Genomic DNA, 14,618 nt, shown 5'->3' with positions numbered 1-14,618 from the left:
AGACCACTGAGTCAGATCGACACAGGCAAGGAAGGCACTCCAGGAAGGGAAGGGGGAGAGTCTTTTAGGTTGCGTTATCTTGTCTAATCAGATCCTGAGAGTCAGCTATTACACATTCAGTTCATTGGTTTGGGTACCTGTTGTTTTTCTGGCTCCCAAAATATCCGAGTGAGCAGAGCAAGGATCCCCAATGTCTCCTGCTACCTTTTGCTATTAAGATAAAGTAAACACCTCTTAAGCAACACAAAGAAAAACAAAAACACTGAACCACGGTTTAAAATTAAGTCAGAAAAGAAACTTCAGGAGTGATAAGGTAAGGGAGTCGCAGGTGAATGCAGGGGCTGGAGGGGGAGGGGGAGGGGCAGCCTCAGCCCTTCCTACCTCCCAGCTCTTCCTACCTCCCAGCTCTGCCCAGAGCAGGCAGGGACCAGGGCAGAATCCTCTCCCAGAGGAAGGGGCAAGAGGAGGGAATGAAACCGTGGGCCCCAGAGCCCACAGCACATGTAGGAAGCAAGGGCCGTGTGTGCCTAAAAAAATCCCCCTGCCCTTTCTCAGCGACAGAGAGAGAAACAACATGGAGGAGGCCCTGTTCCAATTACTGTATAACAGTTACTACCTGCCGCTTTTGCAATTGTCAGAACAAAAAAAGGAAAGGCTCGGAAGTCTTTTAAGCAATTGCCCTACATTACATGAAAGTGACAAGGGCCACTGTGAGCCATTGTTCCTCACAGAGAGATGGAAGCTTTGATGGTCAGAAAATGTATTTTCTGGGACCACAGAGAAGGGTGGCTGGGTGCTTTGGAAGAGGGCCCCACTGTCTCCCACCAAACATAGGAAAATGTTTCCACCCGGGCACAGCGGGGAAGCTGAGTGCCACCCCTTTCCCAATCAGGCTGTGCTTCATGGGTGACAGGAGACCCCCAGAGCCCTCCATGCCTACCTACTCTGGGTCTAGGGCAGACAAGAGGGAAACAGAGGCCCACCCCGCTGACCTGCCCCCCCACTTACCTGCAGCTCCTTGTGATGCCCCCGAAGGTGTACCAGCCAGTCCGGCTCCAGGTCCCTGTCTCCTCGGTGACGGCGGTGGCGTTCTAAAACCAGAGGATCTGACAGCTTCAGTCTCTCTGCAAGCTGTGCCAGGTTTCCAGACGGTAAGAGAGGGAAAAGGAGAGAGAGAAGTGAGTGAAATGGACAGACACGGGGAGAGGCAGTAAGAAGAAAGAAGGGAGCCTTGACTCGTAAACCAGATTACAAAGAATTGCCAAACAGCAAATTCAGCAGATATCTTCCCCGAATTGCAACATAAACCAACAGTTAACCCCTCCTGTTGCTAGACACTAAATAAACTAGCAACAGGGGAGGAGGAGAGCAACAGGGAAGAAACTGTCACTCTGCTTTATGTCTCTGCAAGGCTGCCCTCAGGAGCAGCGCTTCTCAAGCTTCAAGCCCGGTAGGAACCACCTGGGACCTTTGCTAAAATGCTGGTTCTGATCCCAGAAATCTGCGGGACCTGAGGTCCTGCATTTCTAACAAGCTCCCTACAAGGAGACGCCTGTGCTGCTGGTCGAGGGACTGCCTGTATCGTAAGGCTATTCCATCATTAAGTTCCCAGACTTCCCTACTCCTCCATTCTGGGTCCTGAGCTGCCTACAACCATCATCCTGTTGGCAGAAATTTGCCATGAAGGGGGCTCAGTCCCGCAGATTTTATTGATTACAGAATCCAACACTGGGCCTCATCTAAAGCGAAGAAAAAATTGACGGTAGGCTGCCTTTTTACTCTCAGCTAATGGATTTTTCTTCAATTAATTGGAAGAATTATTTGCTTGATGGTTTTCTTTCTCAGGAACTAAAGGTTGATATGTTTTTGTTTTCTCTTTTTGAATGTATCTCACATGTGATAAAATATTCCATGCATTTAAAAGCATTTTAATAAGGATCATTTCCTGTTTTAACCCCTAAAATATATTTTCTAAGCCCAGCTTTTATCATTAGAACAGTTCACCATAACAGGCAGTTTTACTGTACCAAAGAAGCAGATGCAAGAATGAATGTCCTGCATAGCACGTGCCTGGTTTTCAGTCCCCCAATTTCACTGCGTCCCTCCCCACCGCCATCCCCGCCCATAGCATCCTTCTTTGTGCAGTGTCAGGCCTCTGCTTATCACATCTGGACATGCATATGTGGTCAAAGACAGCCACGGGCTCCAATTTTACAGCATGTGCAAAGAAGATGAAATGGGGTGTCTGAGCCACTTTACAATAGCTTCCTCTGAACGCTGAAGATAACACACCTGCAGAGAACCCTCTGAGAAGCTCACCTTGATGAGTTCCACTAATAGCACAGGGTGACTGTTCTCTCCCTGGCTCAGGAGGGCTGTGCCAATGGCTTCGCAGTAATGCAAGGCCTGGGATGCAAGGCCGTAATCTGCCAGACGGGAAGCATAAAGGAGCTTATACACCTGTGAAGAGGAGCAGGGCCAGTGATGAGCCCATCCAGGCAGGGACAGAAGGAGAGAAGTGGAGATAAGACTTCTTGGAAGTCAGCTGACTGCCAACTTCCTCTAACTCTGGATCCAAATATTAAAGAGGGCCTTGTGCCATTTGGGGCGTTCTATCTGTGTATGAGCACAATTCCAAACCCAGCCTGCAGTTCCGTCCTCATAGAGGAAGGGCTGGAAGGCACATCAGCTGAATCTCCCTAGGCTCCGGTCAACATGGAAATGCACTGGACTCTTATCAGGCAGCCCCCATCTCTGGGAAGCCTGGTGTATGTGGGGCACAGGACCAGGCACCAGGAGGACGGATAAAAGAAGAAAAAATGACTGAGGTGCAAGGGACTTCAAGCCCAAGGGAGTGTACAGACAGAGACAGGTAAGGGCTCAGAGAAGCATGAGTGACAGAACTAAATGGAGCTTGAGGGCTGGAAATCAGACAGACCCAAGTTAAATCCCAACTCCATGCTGGGTGTGGCACATTGAGCTAGTTACCCCACCTCCTCTCTGTGCCTTGGTTTCCTCACTATAATATGGGGATGATAATACGATCTACCCCTTGGCTGTTGTAAAGATTCAGTGAGATAATCCATGTAAAGTCCTTGGAACAAATGGTACCCAAGAGATGTGAGCCAATAGCATGTAACTCCTTGGAACCTGTTTTGTAAAAGGGGGGTAATCATGCCCGGATTACCACAGGATTAGAAATCATACCGTCAAAGCACCGTAACACAGTTCCAGGCGTGTAGAACTCATTCCCTAGAAACAGCTAATCTCACTGCTATCAGCCCAAAGACAGCTGAGAGGTGGGATGACTACAGAACAGAAAGAAAGAGACTGAAGACCTGCATGGACCCAAAGGAGCTGTTCAGGCAGGGCTCTGCTGGAGAAGGTGGATCTTTGGTAAAACTCTTAAAGAAGATACTAACTGGGTCATTGCCCTATAGGCAGTAATTCATTCATTTCCAAGCCTTTGTTTTGTGTTTGGTGGTGGTGGTGTGCATGTGTGTGTGTGTTGCTGCCACCGAGTGCACTCTCAATACAGGCACAGAAGGAGCCATTATGGATTTAAGGGGACAACAGGGCATCCAGTAGAGAGGTTGAGAAGAGAGGTTAGAACCTGCGTGGACACCACCTGCACAGCTGCAGCCCTGGGGGGAAGAGAGGAGGATGGGGGCCAAGGACAGAGCAGGGAGGAATTTCCAGAGTTAAAAACAGAGTCATCCAGGGCTTCCCTGGTGGCGCAGTGGTTGAGAGTCCGCCTGCCGATGCAGGGGACGTGGGTTCGTGCCCCGGTCCGGGAAGATCCCACATGCCGCGGAGCGGCTGGGCCCGTGAGCCATGGCCGCTGAGCCTGCGCATCCGGAGCCTGTGCTCCGCAACGCGAGAGGCCACAACAATGAGAGGCCCGCGTACCGCAAAAAAACAAAACAAAACAGAGTCATCCAAAAGAGATGGGAGTGGCAGGTCAGAGGAGAGGAGGAAGGGTGAAGAGCCCCCAGTCGGGTCTTCTTGCTCCCGCTCCCAGCAGGATGACCGTGGGGCTGAGGAGAAGTGGAGCGATCTGGAGACAGAAGAACAGAAGGAGCTACAGACAGCGGGGGAGCCCCAGGGCTGCTGGCACGATTCTCATTGTCAGCAGTGAGGCAGGAGCCCCCAGCACAGAGGCTGCTGCAGCGTTTTGCTTTCCTATCTTAAAATGCAAACCTTTAGGGGACCTAGAAAGACATCCTAACCCTTCCCACATTCCAGCTAATGAGGAAAAGTCCAGTGGATGACTTAGCCCAGCCACTACGTGCCAGATAGCAAGGCGGAAAATCCGGTGGCCCACAGCCATGTGACGCAGCTAAGGTGGTGGCCTCGTGAGGGTTCAGTTACCTGGAAAGAAGGGATGAAGGATTTGGGGCGGCCCAGCATCTGACAGTACTCGAAGATTTCCGTCCTCTGGATAGCCTCAGTTGTTGCAAATTTCAAAAACTCTTGACTAAAAACCAGGGAATAAGAATAAAAGAGATTGAGGTGGGGACAGATTTAAATCCTAGTAGATGGCCAAACACCAGCTGCATCCATTCATGGTAGAGTCTCTGTCCTGGGCTGATCCTTGGGGCAGCTCCAAGAATGGAAAGAGAATCTGCACCTCCAGAGGCTCTGGGGGAAGGCGAGGGGGAGAGACTGGGGGGAGGGGGAGATCGATGCCATCTTTACTGGAGGGTCACGTAAGGCAAGCTGCTCTCACACCCAGCTCAGTGGGGCACTGGGTCCTCCCCGTAAGCACGCTGAGAGCCAGCCTTAGTGCCCTGAGAACCCAGAGCGGGCGTCTGTGAGAGGCCACCATAGCCTGAGCAGAAGAGCAGAAAAGAGGGAGTGATGTGATGTTCGGAAGCACTGAAGAAAGAAGGCCCGGCAGAGAGAGGGTAGCACTGTGGAGCCCCAAATCAGAAGACGGTCCCTGTGCTGGAGGTTCATTCCAGTGAGGAAGCAGGCTGGGTGAACGTGATCTGAGGGGCCCTCAGAGTCCTCACGGGTCCCAAAACAGCTGCTGTGAGGTTTGAAATCATAATCACAGGGGCTATGCCTGGGGTCAGGACTGTATCTCCAGAAACATCCTCGTACAATATAAACATAGGAGGGGGACACATTAAACCGTTTCACTTACTGTCCCATTTGGCCCAGACAGGCCTCTTTGACAAGCCAACTAGGTGCTATCAGAGACCGTGACCTTGACAGACAGGCTATGAGAGGATGCGTTTCTACAAAGAAAAGCCTGACAGTCTGGATTCCAAGTCCAACCTGACCCCACACTAGCTGTACCATCTTAGACAAGTTACTTAACCTCTCTGTGCCTTGGTTTCCCTCCTCTATAAAGTGAAGATTAAAAGGGTACCTTCTTCACAGGGTAAATGTGTAATGATTAAAGGAAATAGTGCAAATAAAACGGCTGGCACAATGTAAGAGCTTAGGAAATCTTAACTATTACAGGGAAAGAGAAAGAGAGATCTAGAATGTGGAGGGCAGCTAGAGAGCAAGCCGGTCTTTTTGTCCGTTTATTCATTGTCTGGGGGATTATTAAGGTCCTTCTGTGTGAAAAGCCTAATACTACGGCCAGCAGGGAATAAGTGACAGGCGGGACTCTGAGTAGCTTGTGCCCCAAGTCAGTGTAGGGTGTGGTGGCTAGACAAACGTCTTCCACTTTCGGGTTTTGCCCAAGGCAGGCTCTGAGAACTGGTCCAGAGCTGCCTGACGCAGAGGCTCAAGCCGCCGCGCTCCCGCTAAGCATTTTCTGAAGAGTCACTCTCTGATCACGGGGCCAGGGCGCCACCGAGTGGCCATAGGGGTACAATGCAACCCACAGGCACCAGTTCACAGCTTCCCCGGAGCAGGGCCTGGACCTGAGGCCCCCTGGCGGTGTGATGCGGCACCCACCCGGCATCTCCTCCGCCAGAGCCTACCTGTGCGGAAAACCATCCCAGAGGAGGGGACCAGCAGTGGCCGAAATTCACACAAGACAATGGAAAATGGAGCCATGAAGCCCAGCAAGGGCTAAACCAATCCCCTGGAAGATGTCCTTCCCACTCCCTTTCCCCCAAAAGATCGCATACCTGTGGCTACTGCCCAGCAAGGCCAGGTGGTCTGTCTTCACGGTATAGGAACCGAAGGGCACGTGAGCCATGAGGTAGCAGAAGTGAGCTGCTTCCACCAGCCCCTTCCCAGCTGCAGGAGGAGAACAAGCCCCGGTCACGGAACACGCCCACGTGAGGACCCACCATCTGGGAGGGATGGGAGAGGGTGGAGAGGGGCTTGGGGGTCGGAGCAGAGAGCCTCATGGGGATAAAGGAACGAGCTTTTCACACTACGAGTCACAGACCCCAAACCCCACTCCCTCTCCTACCGCATTTTTGGCCTCCGACATTATTTCACTTCTCTTCAGCCAGAATAAGGCACTATTTCACGTTCCCCCAATGGATTTTCAATGAGGACGTTTCTAAGCATTTTAGTCCTTCTGGAGAGGGAGAAATGGGTAGAAATGCCTACACCCGAGCAGAGAAGCTGGCCGTTGGGAGTAGCCGTTTTTAAACTAGGCTTCTTGGGGCACTAATGCCTCCCCTGCTGAAGTCAAACAATAGAAGACCTTTCCCAGTGATCATAAAAATTACATTCATTACCAAATTGTTCCCAGTTTTAAAACGTTCTCCCATACATTTTCCATTACCTCAACATTGAATTAATTCAAATAGATAAAGTAACTAGCACGGGGCCCGGCACCCAAGAAGGTTCGGCAAAAGTTAGTTCTCTTTCTACCCCGGTGCTGAACAACCTGCCATTTGACTGGGCACAACCTTACGCGTAGCTATTTTAGGTTTAGCAGAGCGGTATTTCACAAAGTGCCACAAAGCGATGATTTCTAGACGTTCTGGCCCTTGACCAAATCTGAGAACCACTGATCTGGAACATTTAACAGCCCCTAAGTGTTTATGAGGCCACATTCACAGAGAGGTGATAGAAATAAAGATTATACGATTACCCAGGGTAGTTCAGGCAAAAATAGAATTTCCTATCTGGTTGAGCTGGGTCACCGCGGGACTAACAACAACAGTAGGCGAGATGCCCCCATGTGTTAACTCCATCTGCACGGGAATCTGACCCAGGCATAGGAATCACCTACTCAGGGGAGCCTCCTACAGTGGCAGACCCCAGAGTCTCAAGGGCCTGGCCTGCACGGGCTCGCAGCGGAAAACTGGGAAACAGAAAGGCAAGAAGGACACCCCTCTCCCTGGAGTTTCTGTCCCCAAAACACGGAGGCTCCTGGGTCAAAGGAAAGCCTGAGGCATAGACTCGGGCCCAACACAGAACCTAAGAATCTAAGCACAGAGTGGTTAAAGCTGGCCTGGAAATAGAGGAGAGGAGGGGATGGAACTGGTGTCTGCTTACCCAGGGTGTCCCCCATGGTGACAATCGTGCGCTGATACAGCTCCGGGTCCCCACCTTGATTCGACAGAATCACAGCCAAGTGCGGCCTCCAGTCTCCCCACTGCTCGTCCCCACAACACTGAAAAGCAGCAGAAAAATTGAAAATTGACTGAGTAATGTAGCCCTGACCAGAATATAGGTAAGTAAGGAAGGTTGTTGTCTATTTCCTGGTTTTCCGGGAACGCCCATTATGCTGCCGGCAATGTGGCCACTCATTGATTTTGCGTTCTCTTTTTAAAAAAGCAAAACTCTTAGAAGGATGAATAGGCAGGCAGACAGACACGTTACACACATACGTACACACACACACACAGGGATGTTGGGAGTAGATAAATGGAATGACACTCTTGGTCCATAATTTTCAGATTTCCTCCTGGTGCCCCTAACCCCAATAGCTAGGGACAAAATCAAAAAAAACCAACTGATGTTTCAGTGGGAGGCAGAGGATCAAATACCCTTGGTTCATGGGAAGAGTTAGAAGCCAGTTAGAAGACAGGGGAACACTGGGCTCCTTGATACCTATTACCAAATGGCTAATGTTTTCTGGTTTTACAAAGCCAAAGCCGTCTCTCACACATCACCTTCTTTAATCTTCACAACAACCCTGTGAACTCTAATTCCTATCGCCTCTTGAGGAGTGAGAAAACCAGGCCAAGTGGCCCAGCCAGCACTGTGTCCCCTTCCTCTGGTGACCATGCAGAGGCAGCAAAGCTCCACGAGGGGGCGGTAGAGTATAATCAGAGAAGTGGGAGCAGGCAGAAGCCCCTCACGAATGATGGGCCGCGCTTCTCCTGAATGAAGGGGAATTTCAGGACAGGGAATATCAATAAGGAAACAACACAATGTCACAGAAATGACACGGGCCCTGGATTCACCTGGGGTCCTGCCTCTTGAGCAAGTTTCTTTATGTCTTTGAACCTTTGTTTCTTTATCTCTTAAATGGAGATCATGATGTCTACCTGCCAGGATTTTTTTTTTTTTTTTACATCTTTATTGGAGTGTAATTGCTTTACAGTGTTGTGTTACTTTCTGCTGTACAACAAAGTGAGTCAGCTATATGTATACATATATCCCCATATCCCCTCCCTCTTGCGTCTCCCTCCCACCCTCCCTATCCCACCCCTCTGGGTGGTCACAAAGCACCGAGCTGATCTCCCTGTGCTATGCAGCTGCTTCCCACTAGCCATCCATTTTACATTTGGTAGTGTATATATGTCCATGCTACTCTCTCACTTCATCCCAGGATAACTGTTGATAATAATATAGTTAGATGAAGCCCATAGCATAGTGCCTTACACTTGGTTTGCACATTATAAATTACATGTATATAAATACACACACACACCCACACACACACACAGAAGCACAGCAAAGGAAAGAGGTGACTTGCAGACCCGTCTCTCCTCCAATTTGTTATACTGAAAAGATAGAGCAGGAGATTGACAGTAATAGCTAAGATCTGGAGGTCAAAACAATTCACAGTTATTTGGTATTGTCTTTGTAATTATCCCATAGAACAAAGGATGCTTTATCCAACTCCATTTTATAGTGACTCTGTTTATCTGGGCAATGCAGTGTGAATGAGGACGAGGATGACAATAAATCACAATAATAACAGCAGTTCTCACTTACTGCACCCTGACCCTGGGCCACGGCCTGTGCTAATAAGCACGTCTCCTAAGAACAGTCACGTGCATTAGGTACTATTATTATCCCCATTTTAACATGTGAGCCAGGCTCTTTCTTGCTGAAACTAAAGGGACTAGCAAAAGAAAAGCCCTTGCTAAAAGAACAAAAACTTAGAAATAATTCTTCTGTCTCCTCCCCCCGGCGATTTGGAAAAAAAATCACTGTAAAGCAGGTCTATGGAGGGAGAAGAGAGAGAGAGAACGCTTATTAACTAACTTGAGTGGGCCAAGCATGGTGGTTGATATGTTCAGATATTCTCTCCCCTTTAATTTTTACAGTAGCTCTGTTAGGCATCAAAATGCCCACAAAGAAGAAAAGCTGAGGCTCTGAGATTAAGTAGCAGGGTCCAGTTCCCACAACAGTGAGGAGTAGAGTCTAGGTTAAGCCTCTGACAGAAGCCCACGTCTGTGTTTTCCAGCTGCCATGCTTTTTCCACTACTCCTCTTATTATAAGTACCAAAGTCTAGCCTTTTACTGGATGCTACGATGCTAGGAAACTCTCAAACACTAGGCTCAAATACTGCAAATATCACCTCTGGCTCCTCGGTTTTCTCACCCAAGAGTAGGGAACATTTAGCAAACTCTACCAGTGTAATGAGACCCAATGGACTGTATGCTGATTACATCTTTTCCTGCATTTAGTGCTTTGTGACATGGTGCAATTTCATTGCAGAGCACAGGCCCTCGGCAGAATTGTGAGGTGCACCCCATGTTCCAGTATAGCCAGCTGGTTTGACGAGGGGGCATGAAAGTCATCATTTCTCTTTTCTTTTCTTGAAATTGTCCACAGCAATAAGAGAGGCAAAAAAGCAAAAGCGTGAAGTACATTTTCATTGAAACTAGGTGTCAGCAAAAATCCAAGCCTCTAAACACAAGAAAAGGCTTCCAAAAGTAATGGAGATTGAACAGAGGTGGGTTTAGGAGGCAGAGAGAATACCAGAAGGAGGGGATCCCACAGCCATCTCCACTGGCTGAGGAGAAGCAAAAATGGTCACAGAAAACACCAGGTCATGCGGAAATGCCAGCTGCCCTGGAATATGGCCCTGGCACCTCCCCAGCTCAAACCTCCCATAAATAACCCATCCAGGGAAGACCTGAAGCCTATGAAGGAACAAGTACAGAATCGCTACAAATATACCATCAAGATAAAAGGAGGGGGGAAGGTAGAGAGAACATTCACCAGAAAAATGTTTCCACAAAACAAAGAATTGTCACCAAACATTTCATCATGAATTTAAGTAAAATAATGAAACAATTTGTTCTATGAAGCAAGGGTCTAAAGCTAAGTTACAGGAGCAGAGGAAAGAGATGGTGGAGAACAGGAGGAGGTAAATGTGACCTGCAGAGCTCAGGAGAGAAGTGGGAGAAAAATCAAAGAAATAAAGACAAAAATGGAAAAAGCACAGAAGCCAAGAGACACTGATGAAAACACAGTAAGGGACACACAGGATGGACACACAGCAAAAAAGAAAAAAGAAAGAATTGAAACCAAAAAAAAATTTTTTTAATTAAAGAGAAAATTATATATATATAATTCACATGTATATATGTATACAGTTCATATATATATATATATATATATATATATATATATATATGAACTATATATATTTTGTGTATAGAGGGTGTTCCTGAAAAGAAAACCAAAATAAGAGAACAAAATAAATACTGAAGGATATAATTCAAGAAATTTCTCTGGAACTGTAAGATACGGATGCACATATTAAAAGAGCGTGCTGTATCCCCGAATAACTGACACAGACAGTCAACAACAAGATATATCTCAGTAAAGTTATTGGACTTTGAGGATAGGGAAGGAATACCTTGGGACAAAAAGATCAACGCTCTTATAATGGGAAAACTATCAAGCTGGTCTCAGGGTCTCCTGAGCCACATCCCACACTGATGACGTAGAATCTAACACGTCCAGCTTTGAAGGGTCACGTGCAGTGGTGGGGAAGAAAGAAAGCCTGGTTGTGGGAAGCGTGGAGAGCAGCCTCGGGTTCTCTCGCTATTTGCCACACAGCGGGTAGCGGTGGATTGTGGAAAGGGCACAGTCTTTGGAATCAGACAGACCTGGGCCCATCCTGACTCCACTACTCCTAGCTCTGTGATCTTGGTCATTTTACACCTTTGGGACTCAGTCCTCACGTCTGCAAAAGAGGGATAATCATTCCTACCTCCGTGCGTTAAACGAAATAACATGCATCACAGCGCTTAGCACAGGGCCAGGCACATGGGAGGGGATTAACCAACAGTAATTACTTATTTTTCATCTCTAAAGCCATCGCCTCATTCCCGAGCAGTCCCTACCCCCTAAACCCTTAGGGTGCTGGGGTGTTGAGGGGGTCCTGTCACAGAGGGTACCGTGGCTGCCTGTGGGATCCTTCCCGACATGAGCTGGAAGAGGGTCTGCAGTGGGTCGTTGAGCGCCAGCGTGCTGGTGAAGCTGCAGAGAGAGGAGACCGTCCATCAGTGGGAATCCAGCCAAGAGAGCCTCTAACCCCTTGCCTGTGAGGCACAGGCCTCATCTACTTGTATTTGATTGGAGCAGCTTCTTTCGGAACTTGAGTCTCTCTTTTCAGTTGTGCCTCTGCTCCATCCCACGTTCGGATCTCCATCCCACCACACACGCCAAATAGATCTCATTACTGGGGAAGATCTTCGGCATTTTAGCACTGACTCCCTAACTCTTGAGTAACTATTTTGTTGGCCTCCGTCCATCACGGAGGTGAGCCACAAATACTTCAAAGACCCCTGAGAGCCCAACGGTGGGCACCTCCTCCCCAGGCACCCTCCACGTCCACTGCCCCACAGCAGCCCTCCTCCCCAAGCCCACAGCTCTCAGTGCTGTTTTCCGGGCTCATCGCTAGCCTGGGTCTCTACTGCTTTTTGCTCACAAGCACTATATCGTCATTTTCAGTAACCCAAGAGGCGTAGAGCAGGGACCAGAAATGATCATACTGATGACCAACCATGGGATCTGCTTAACAAGGATATAATAAGCTCTATGGCTGATTTGAGGTTTAAGCATACTCACTAAGAGATTTTTCATGATTCGCTGGGCCCCATCAGATAGCAATGGCCCAAGGCAAAAATCTGTAGCCGAGATATATGCTACAATGTGGAGTTGTGGGACGTTCGTTTCCAAAACCCAAAGGAAACTTATCCCTCGGAACACCATCTTTTTTTTTTTTTTTTTTTTTTTTTTTTTTTGCGGTACGCGGGCCTCTCACTGTTGTGGCCTCTCCCACTGAGGCGCACAGGCTCCGGACACGCAGGCTCAGCGGCCATGGCTCACGGGACCAGCTGCTCCGCGGCATGTGGGATCTTCCCGGACTGGGGCACGAACCCGTGTCCCCTGCATCGGCAGGCGGACTCTCAACCACTGCGCCACCAGGGAAGCCCAACACCACCTTTTTTTTAACAGCACCTTTCCTCCGGAGCTCAGAGTGCTTCTCCTAATAGAAGTTCAGTGCTTCTCACCATTCCGGTCTCTGAACATAATGAAGTACGTGGTGGTGTCGCTAGTCCCCGGGAAAACCGAGGGTCAGAGCAATAAAGAGATTTCATGGAAGCCATGGTGAAGAATGGGGTCCCAGGTAGTGACAGACGTTAGCCCCACAGACTGAACTTAAAGTGTGGGTGTCCATCTTCTCATCCAGCTCTCTGCCCAGTGGGATGTACGGGGGATTGAAATATAAGATAAGCAGAGACGGTAGCCTCGTGGCTTTAACCAACATGAGAAGATAAACTTTGAGGTACCATCCTTTTCTCTGTCTAACCCAAGGCTGCTCCTTATAGGAGGGCTCCCACCCCAGCCCACCCCTGCCACACATCTGTCCCCGACAGTCCATGGATGCTAACTGCAGCCTGAAGGGCTGACCCCTTACAGCACCCCATACACCTCCACCTCCACTTGGTTCTGAGTCTCTTCAGCTGTTTCATTGCCCTTGTTCTAAACTCCTGGCTAGGTACTCACACCTCCATTCCTATTCCGTCCTGGTTTGGGTATTATTTCCGGTCCCCCTGGCACCCGGGTCCTGGTGGCCCAGTGTAACCTGAAGGGACGCCTTCAGTCTTGACATCTCCCAGTAGATGAAGACTGCTGGATCTGATCCCCAGTCCTATAAACCCCTTTCTACCACAGCTTGCAGTCCTGCTACCCTGTATCCCTCCCTACTTCCCAGCACCCACACCCGTGCTGCAGGACGAAGCAGGAAGTTACTAACTCTCAGTCGTCAGGCTCTGTCAGTTTCCCTTAAGTGATCGACCCCCTCACTGATGGAACTCTCCGGAGCAGACCCTCCCAAAGAGAGAAGCCTACTGCAATGTAGAAACCTACTTACTTTTTGGAAACTTTGACCCTGGGAAACATTAGTAAAATGTTTTATTCAATTTACCAGCTAGAAAGAATGTGTCTGTGTCTAGTTTATTAGGATCTGGAGAAGAGAAATGCTACGTCCAACTTAGAATTGGAAAGATGCTTGGAGGGTGGGGCCTTTCAGCGCATCTTGCATTTCTCCCCACCCTCACCTCCACCTTTGGAGGGGAGGCCGCTCTGCTCCATTGGTCTTCTTGGCACGTCCCCAACTCACCCACTCATGACCCAGCTGTAGGTCCTTGGGTCCATCTTGCTGGCAAGGAACAAAGCATGACCCCACAAATCATTCTTCATGGCCCACTCCAAGGCTTCCTGAAAACACAGACATCACCTTCAGTACCACCTCGCTCACCTGCCTCTAAGAGCGACAGCAAACGACTGTGCTTGGGGACTGCCCCACCCCCACCCCCGAGCAGCAGAGGCCGAGCTTCCAGGAAGACTCTCAGAGCCTCCCCTGCGAACGTGAGAAAGGAACGGGAGAGAAATGGCTTTAACTGGCAGGTACTTCTCTCTAAGCTGCCCCTTTCTCCAGGCTTCACCTTATCAAACCCCTTATGTGATTGCATTAGCTCCCCCTGAGGCATAGTTTCCAGTTAGCTTTATCTCTTTAGCCAAAGTCACACAATACTTTTATGAACCTAAGCACCAAAAAATATGAGAAGCATCTCACCCCCAGCACTGGGTTTCAAAAGACGAGTTGCGAGATGGTGTTCATGGGGGCGTGGTAGAGGAACCATTTCTTTCTTTCTTTCTTTCTTTTAATTAGTTTTTATTGGAGTATGATTGCTTTACAATGTTGTGTTAGCCTCCACTGCACAACCAAATGAATAAGCCATACACATAAAGATACCCCCTCTTGAGGAATCATTTCTTTTTTTTTTTTTTTTTGCGGTACACGGGCCTCTCACTGTTGTGGCCTCTCCCGTTGCGGAGCACAGGCTCCAGACGCGCAGGCTCAGCGGCCATGGCTCACGGGCCCAGCCGCTCCGCGGCATGTGGGATCTTCCCGGACCGGGGCACGAACCCGTGTCCCCTGCATCGGCAGGTGGACTCTTAACCACTGCGCCACCAGGGAAGCCCCAAG

The 14,618-nt window shown here is 49.1% G+C and overlaps 1 protein-coding gene across 4 annotated transcripts in view; it reads right to left on the bottom strand.

Annotated features, from left to right (window-relative positions):
- The window catches only part of SEC16B (SEC16 homolog B, endoplasmic reticulum export factor), a 98,706-nt gene that overhangs the window by 9,540 nt on the left and 74,548 nt on the right, over positions 1-14,618 (bottom strand). For all 4 annotated transcript variants that reach the window (XM_073804023.1, XM_073804030.1, XM_073804035.1 and 1 more), the window contains exons 13-20: positions 13,749-13,842; positions 11,518-11,599; positions 7,423-7,540; positions 6,093-6,204; positions 4,372-4,477; positions 2,320-2,460; positions 1,009-1,131; positions 138-210 (exon numbers count right to left, since the gene is read on the bottom strand). In XM_073804023.1, the coding sequence (XP_073660124.1) occupies positions 138-210; positions 1,009-1,131; positions 2,320-2,460; positions 4,372-4,477; positions 6,093-6,204; positions 7,423-7,540; positions 11,518-11,599; positions 13,749-13,842 (849 nt within the window). The remainder of the gene's footprint in view (positions 1-137; positions 211-1,008; positions 1,132-2,319; positions 2,461-4,371; positions 4,478-6,092; positions 6,205-7,422; positions 7,541-11,517; positions 11,600-13,748; positions 13,843-14,618) is intronic.

The sequence above is a fragment of the Tursiops truncatus genome, chromosome 1 (genome assembly GCF_011762595.2).
Source record: "Tursiops truncatus isolate mTurTru1 chromosome 1, mTurTru1.mat.Y, whole genome shotgun sequence".
In the NCBI taxonomy this organism is placed as follows: domain Eukaryota; kingdom Metazoa; phylum Chordata; class Mammalia; order Artiodactyla; family Delphinidae; genus Tursiops; species Tursiops truncatus.
Note: the sequence above shows the minus strand (reverse complement) of the source record. Positions and strands in the feature narration are given on the sequence as shown.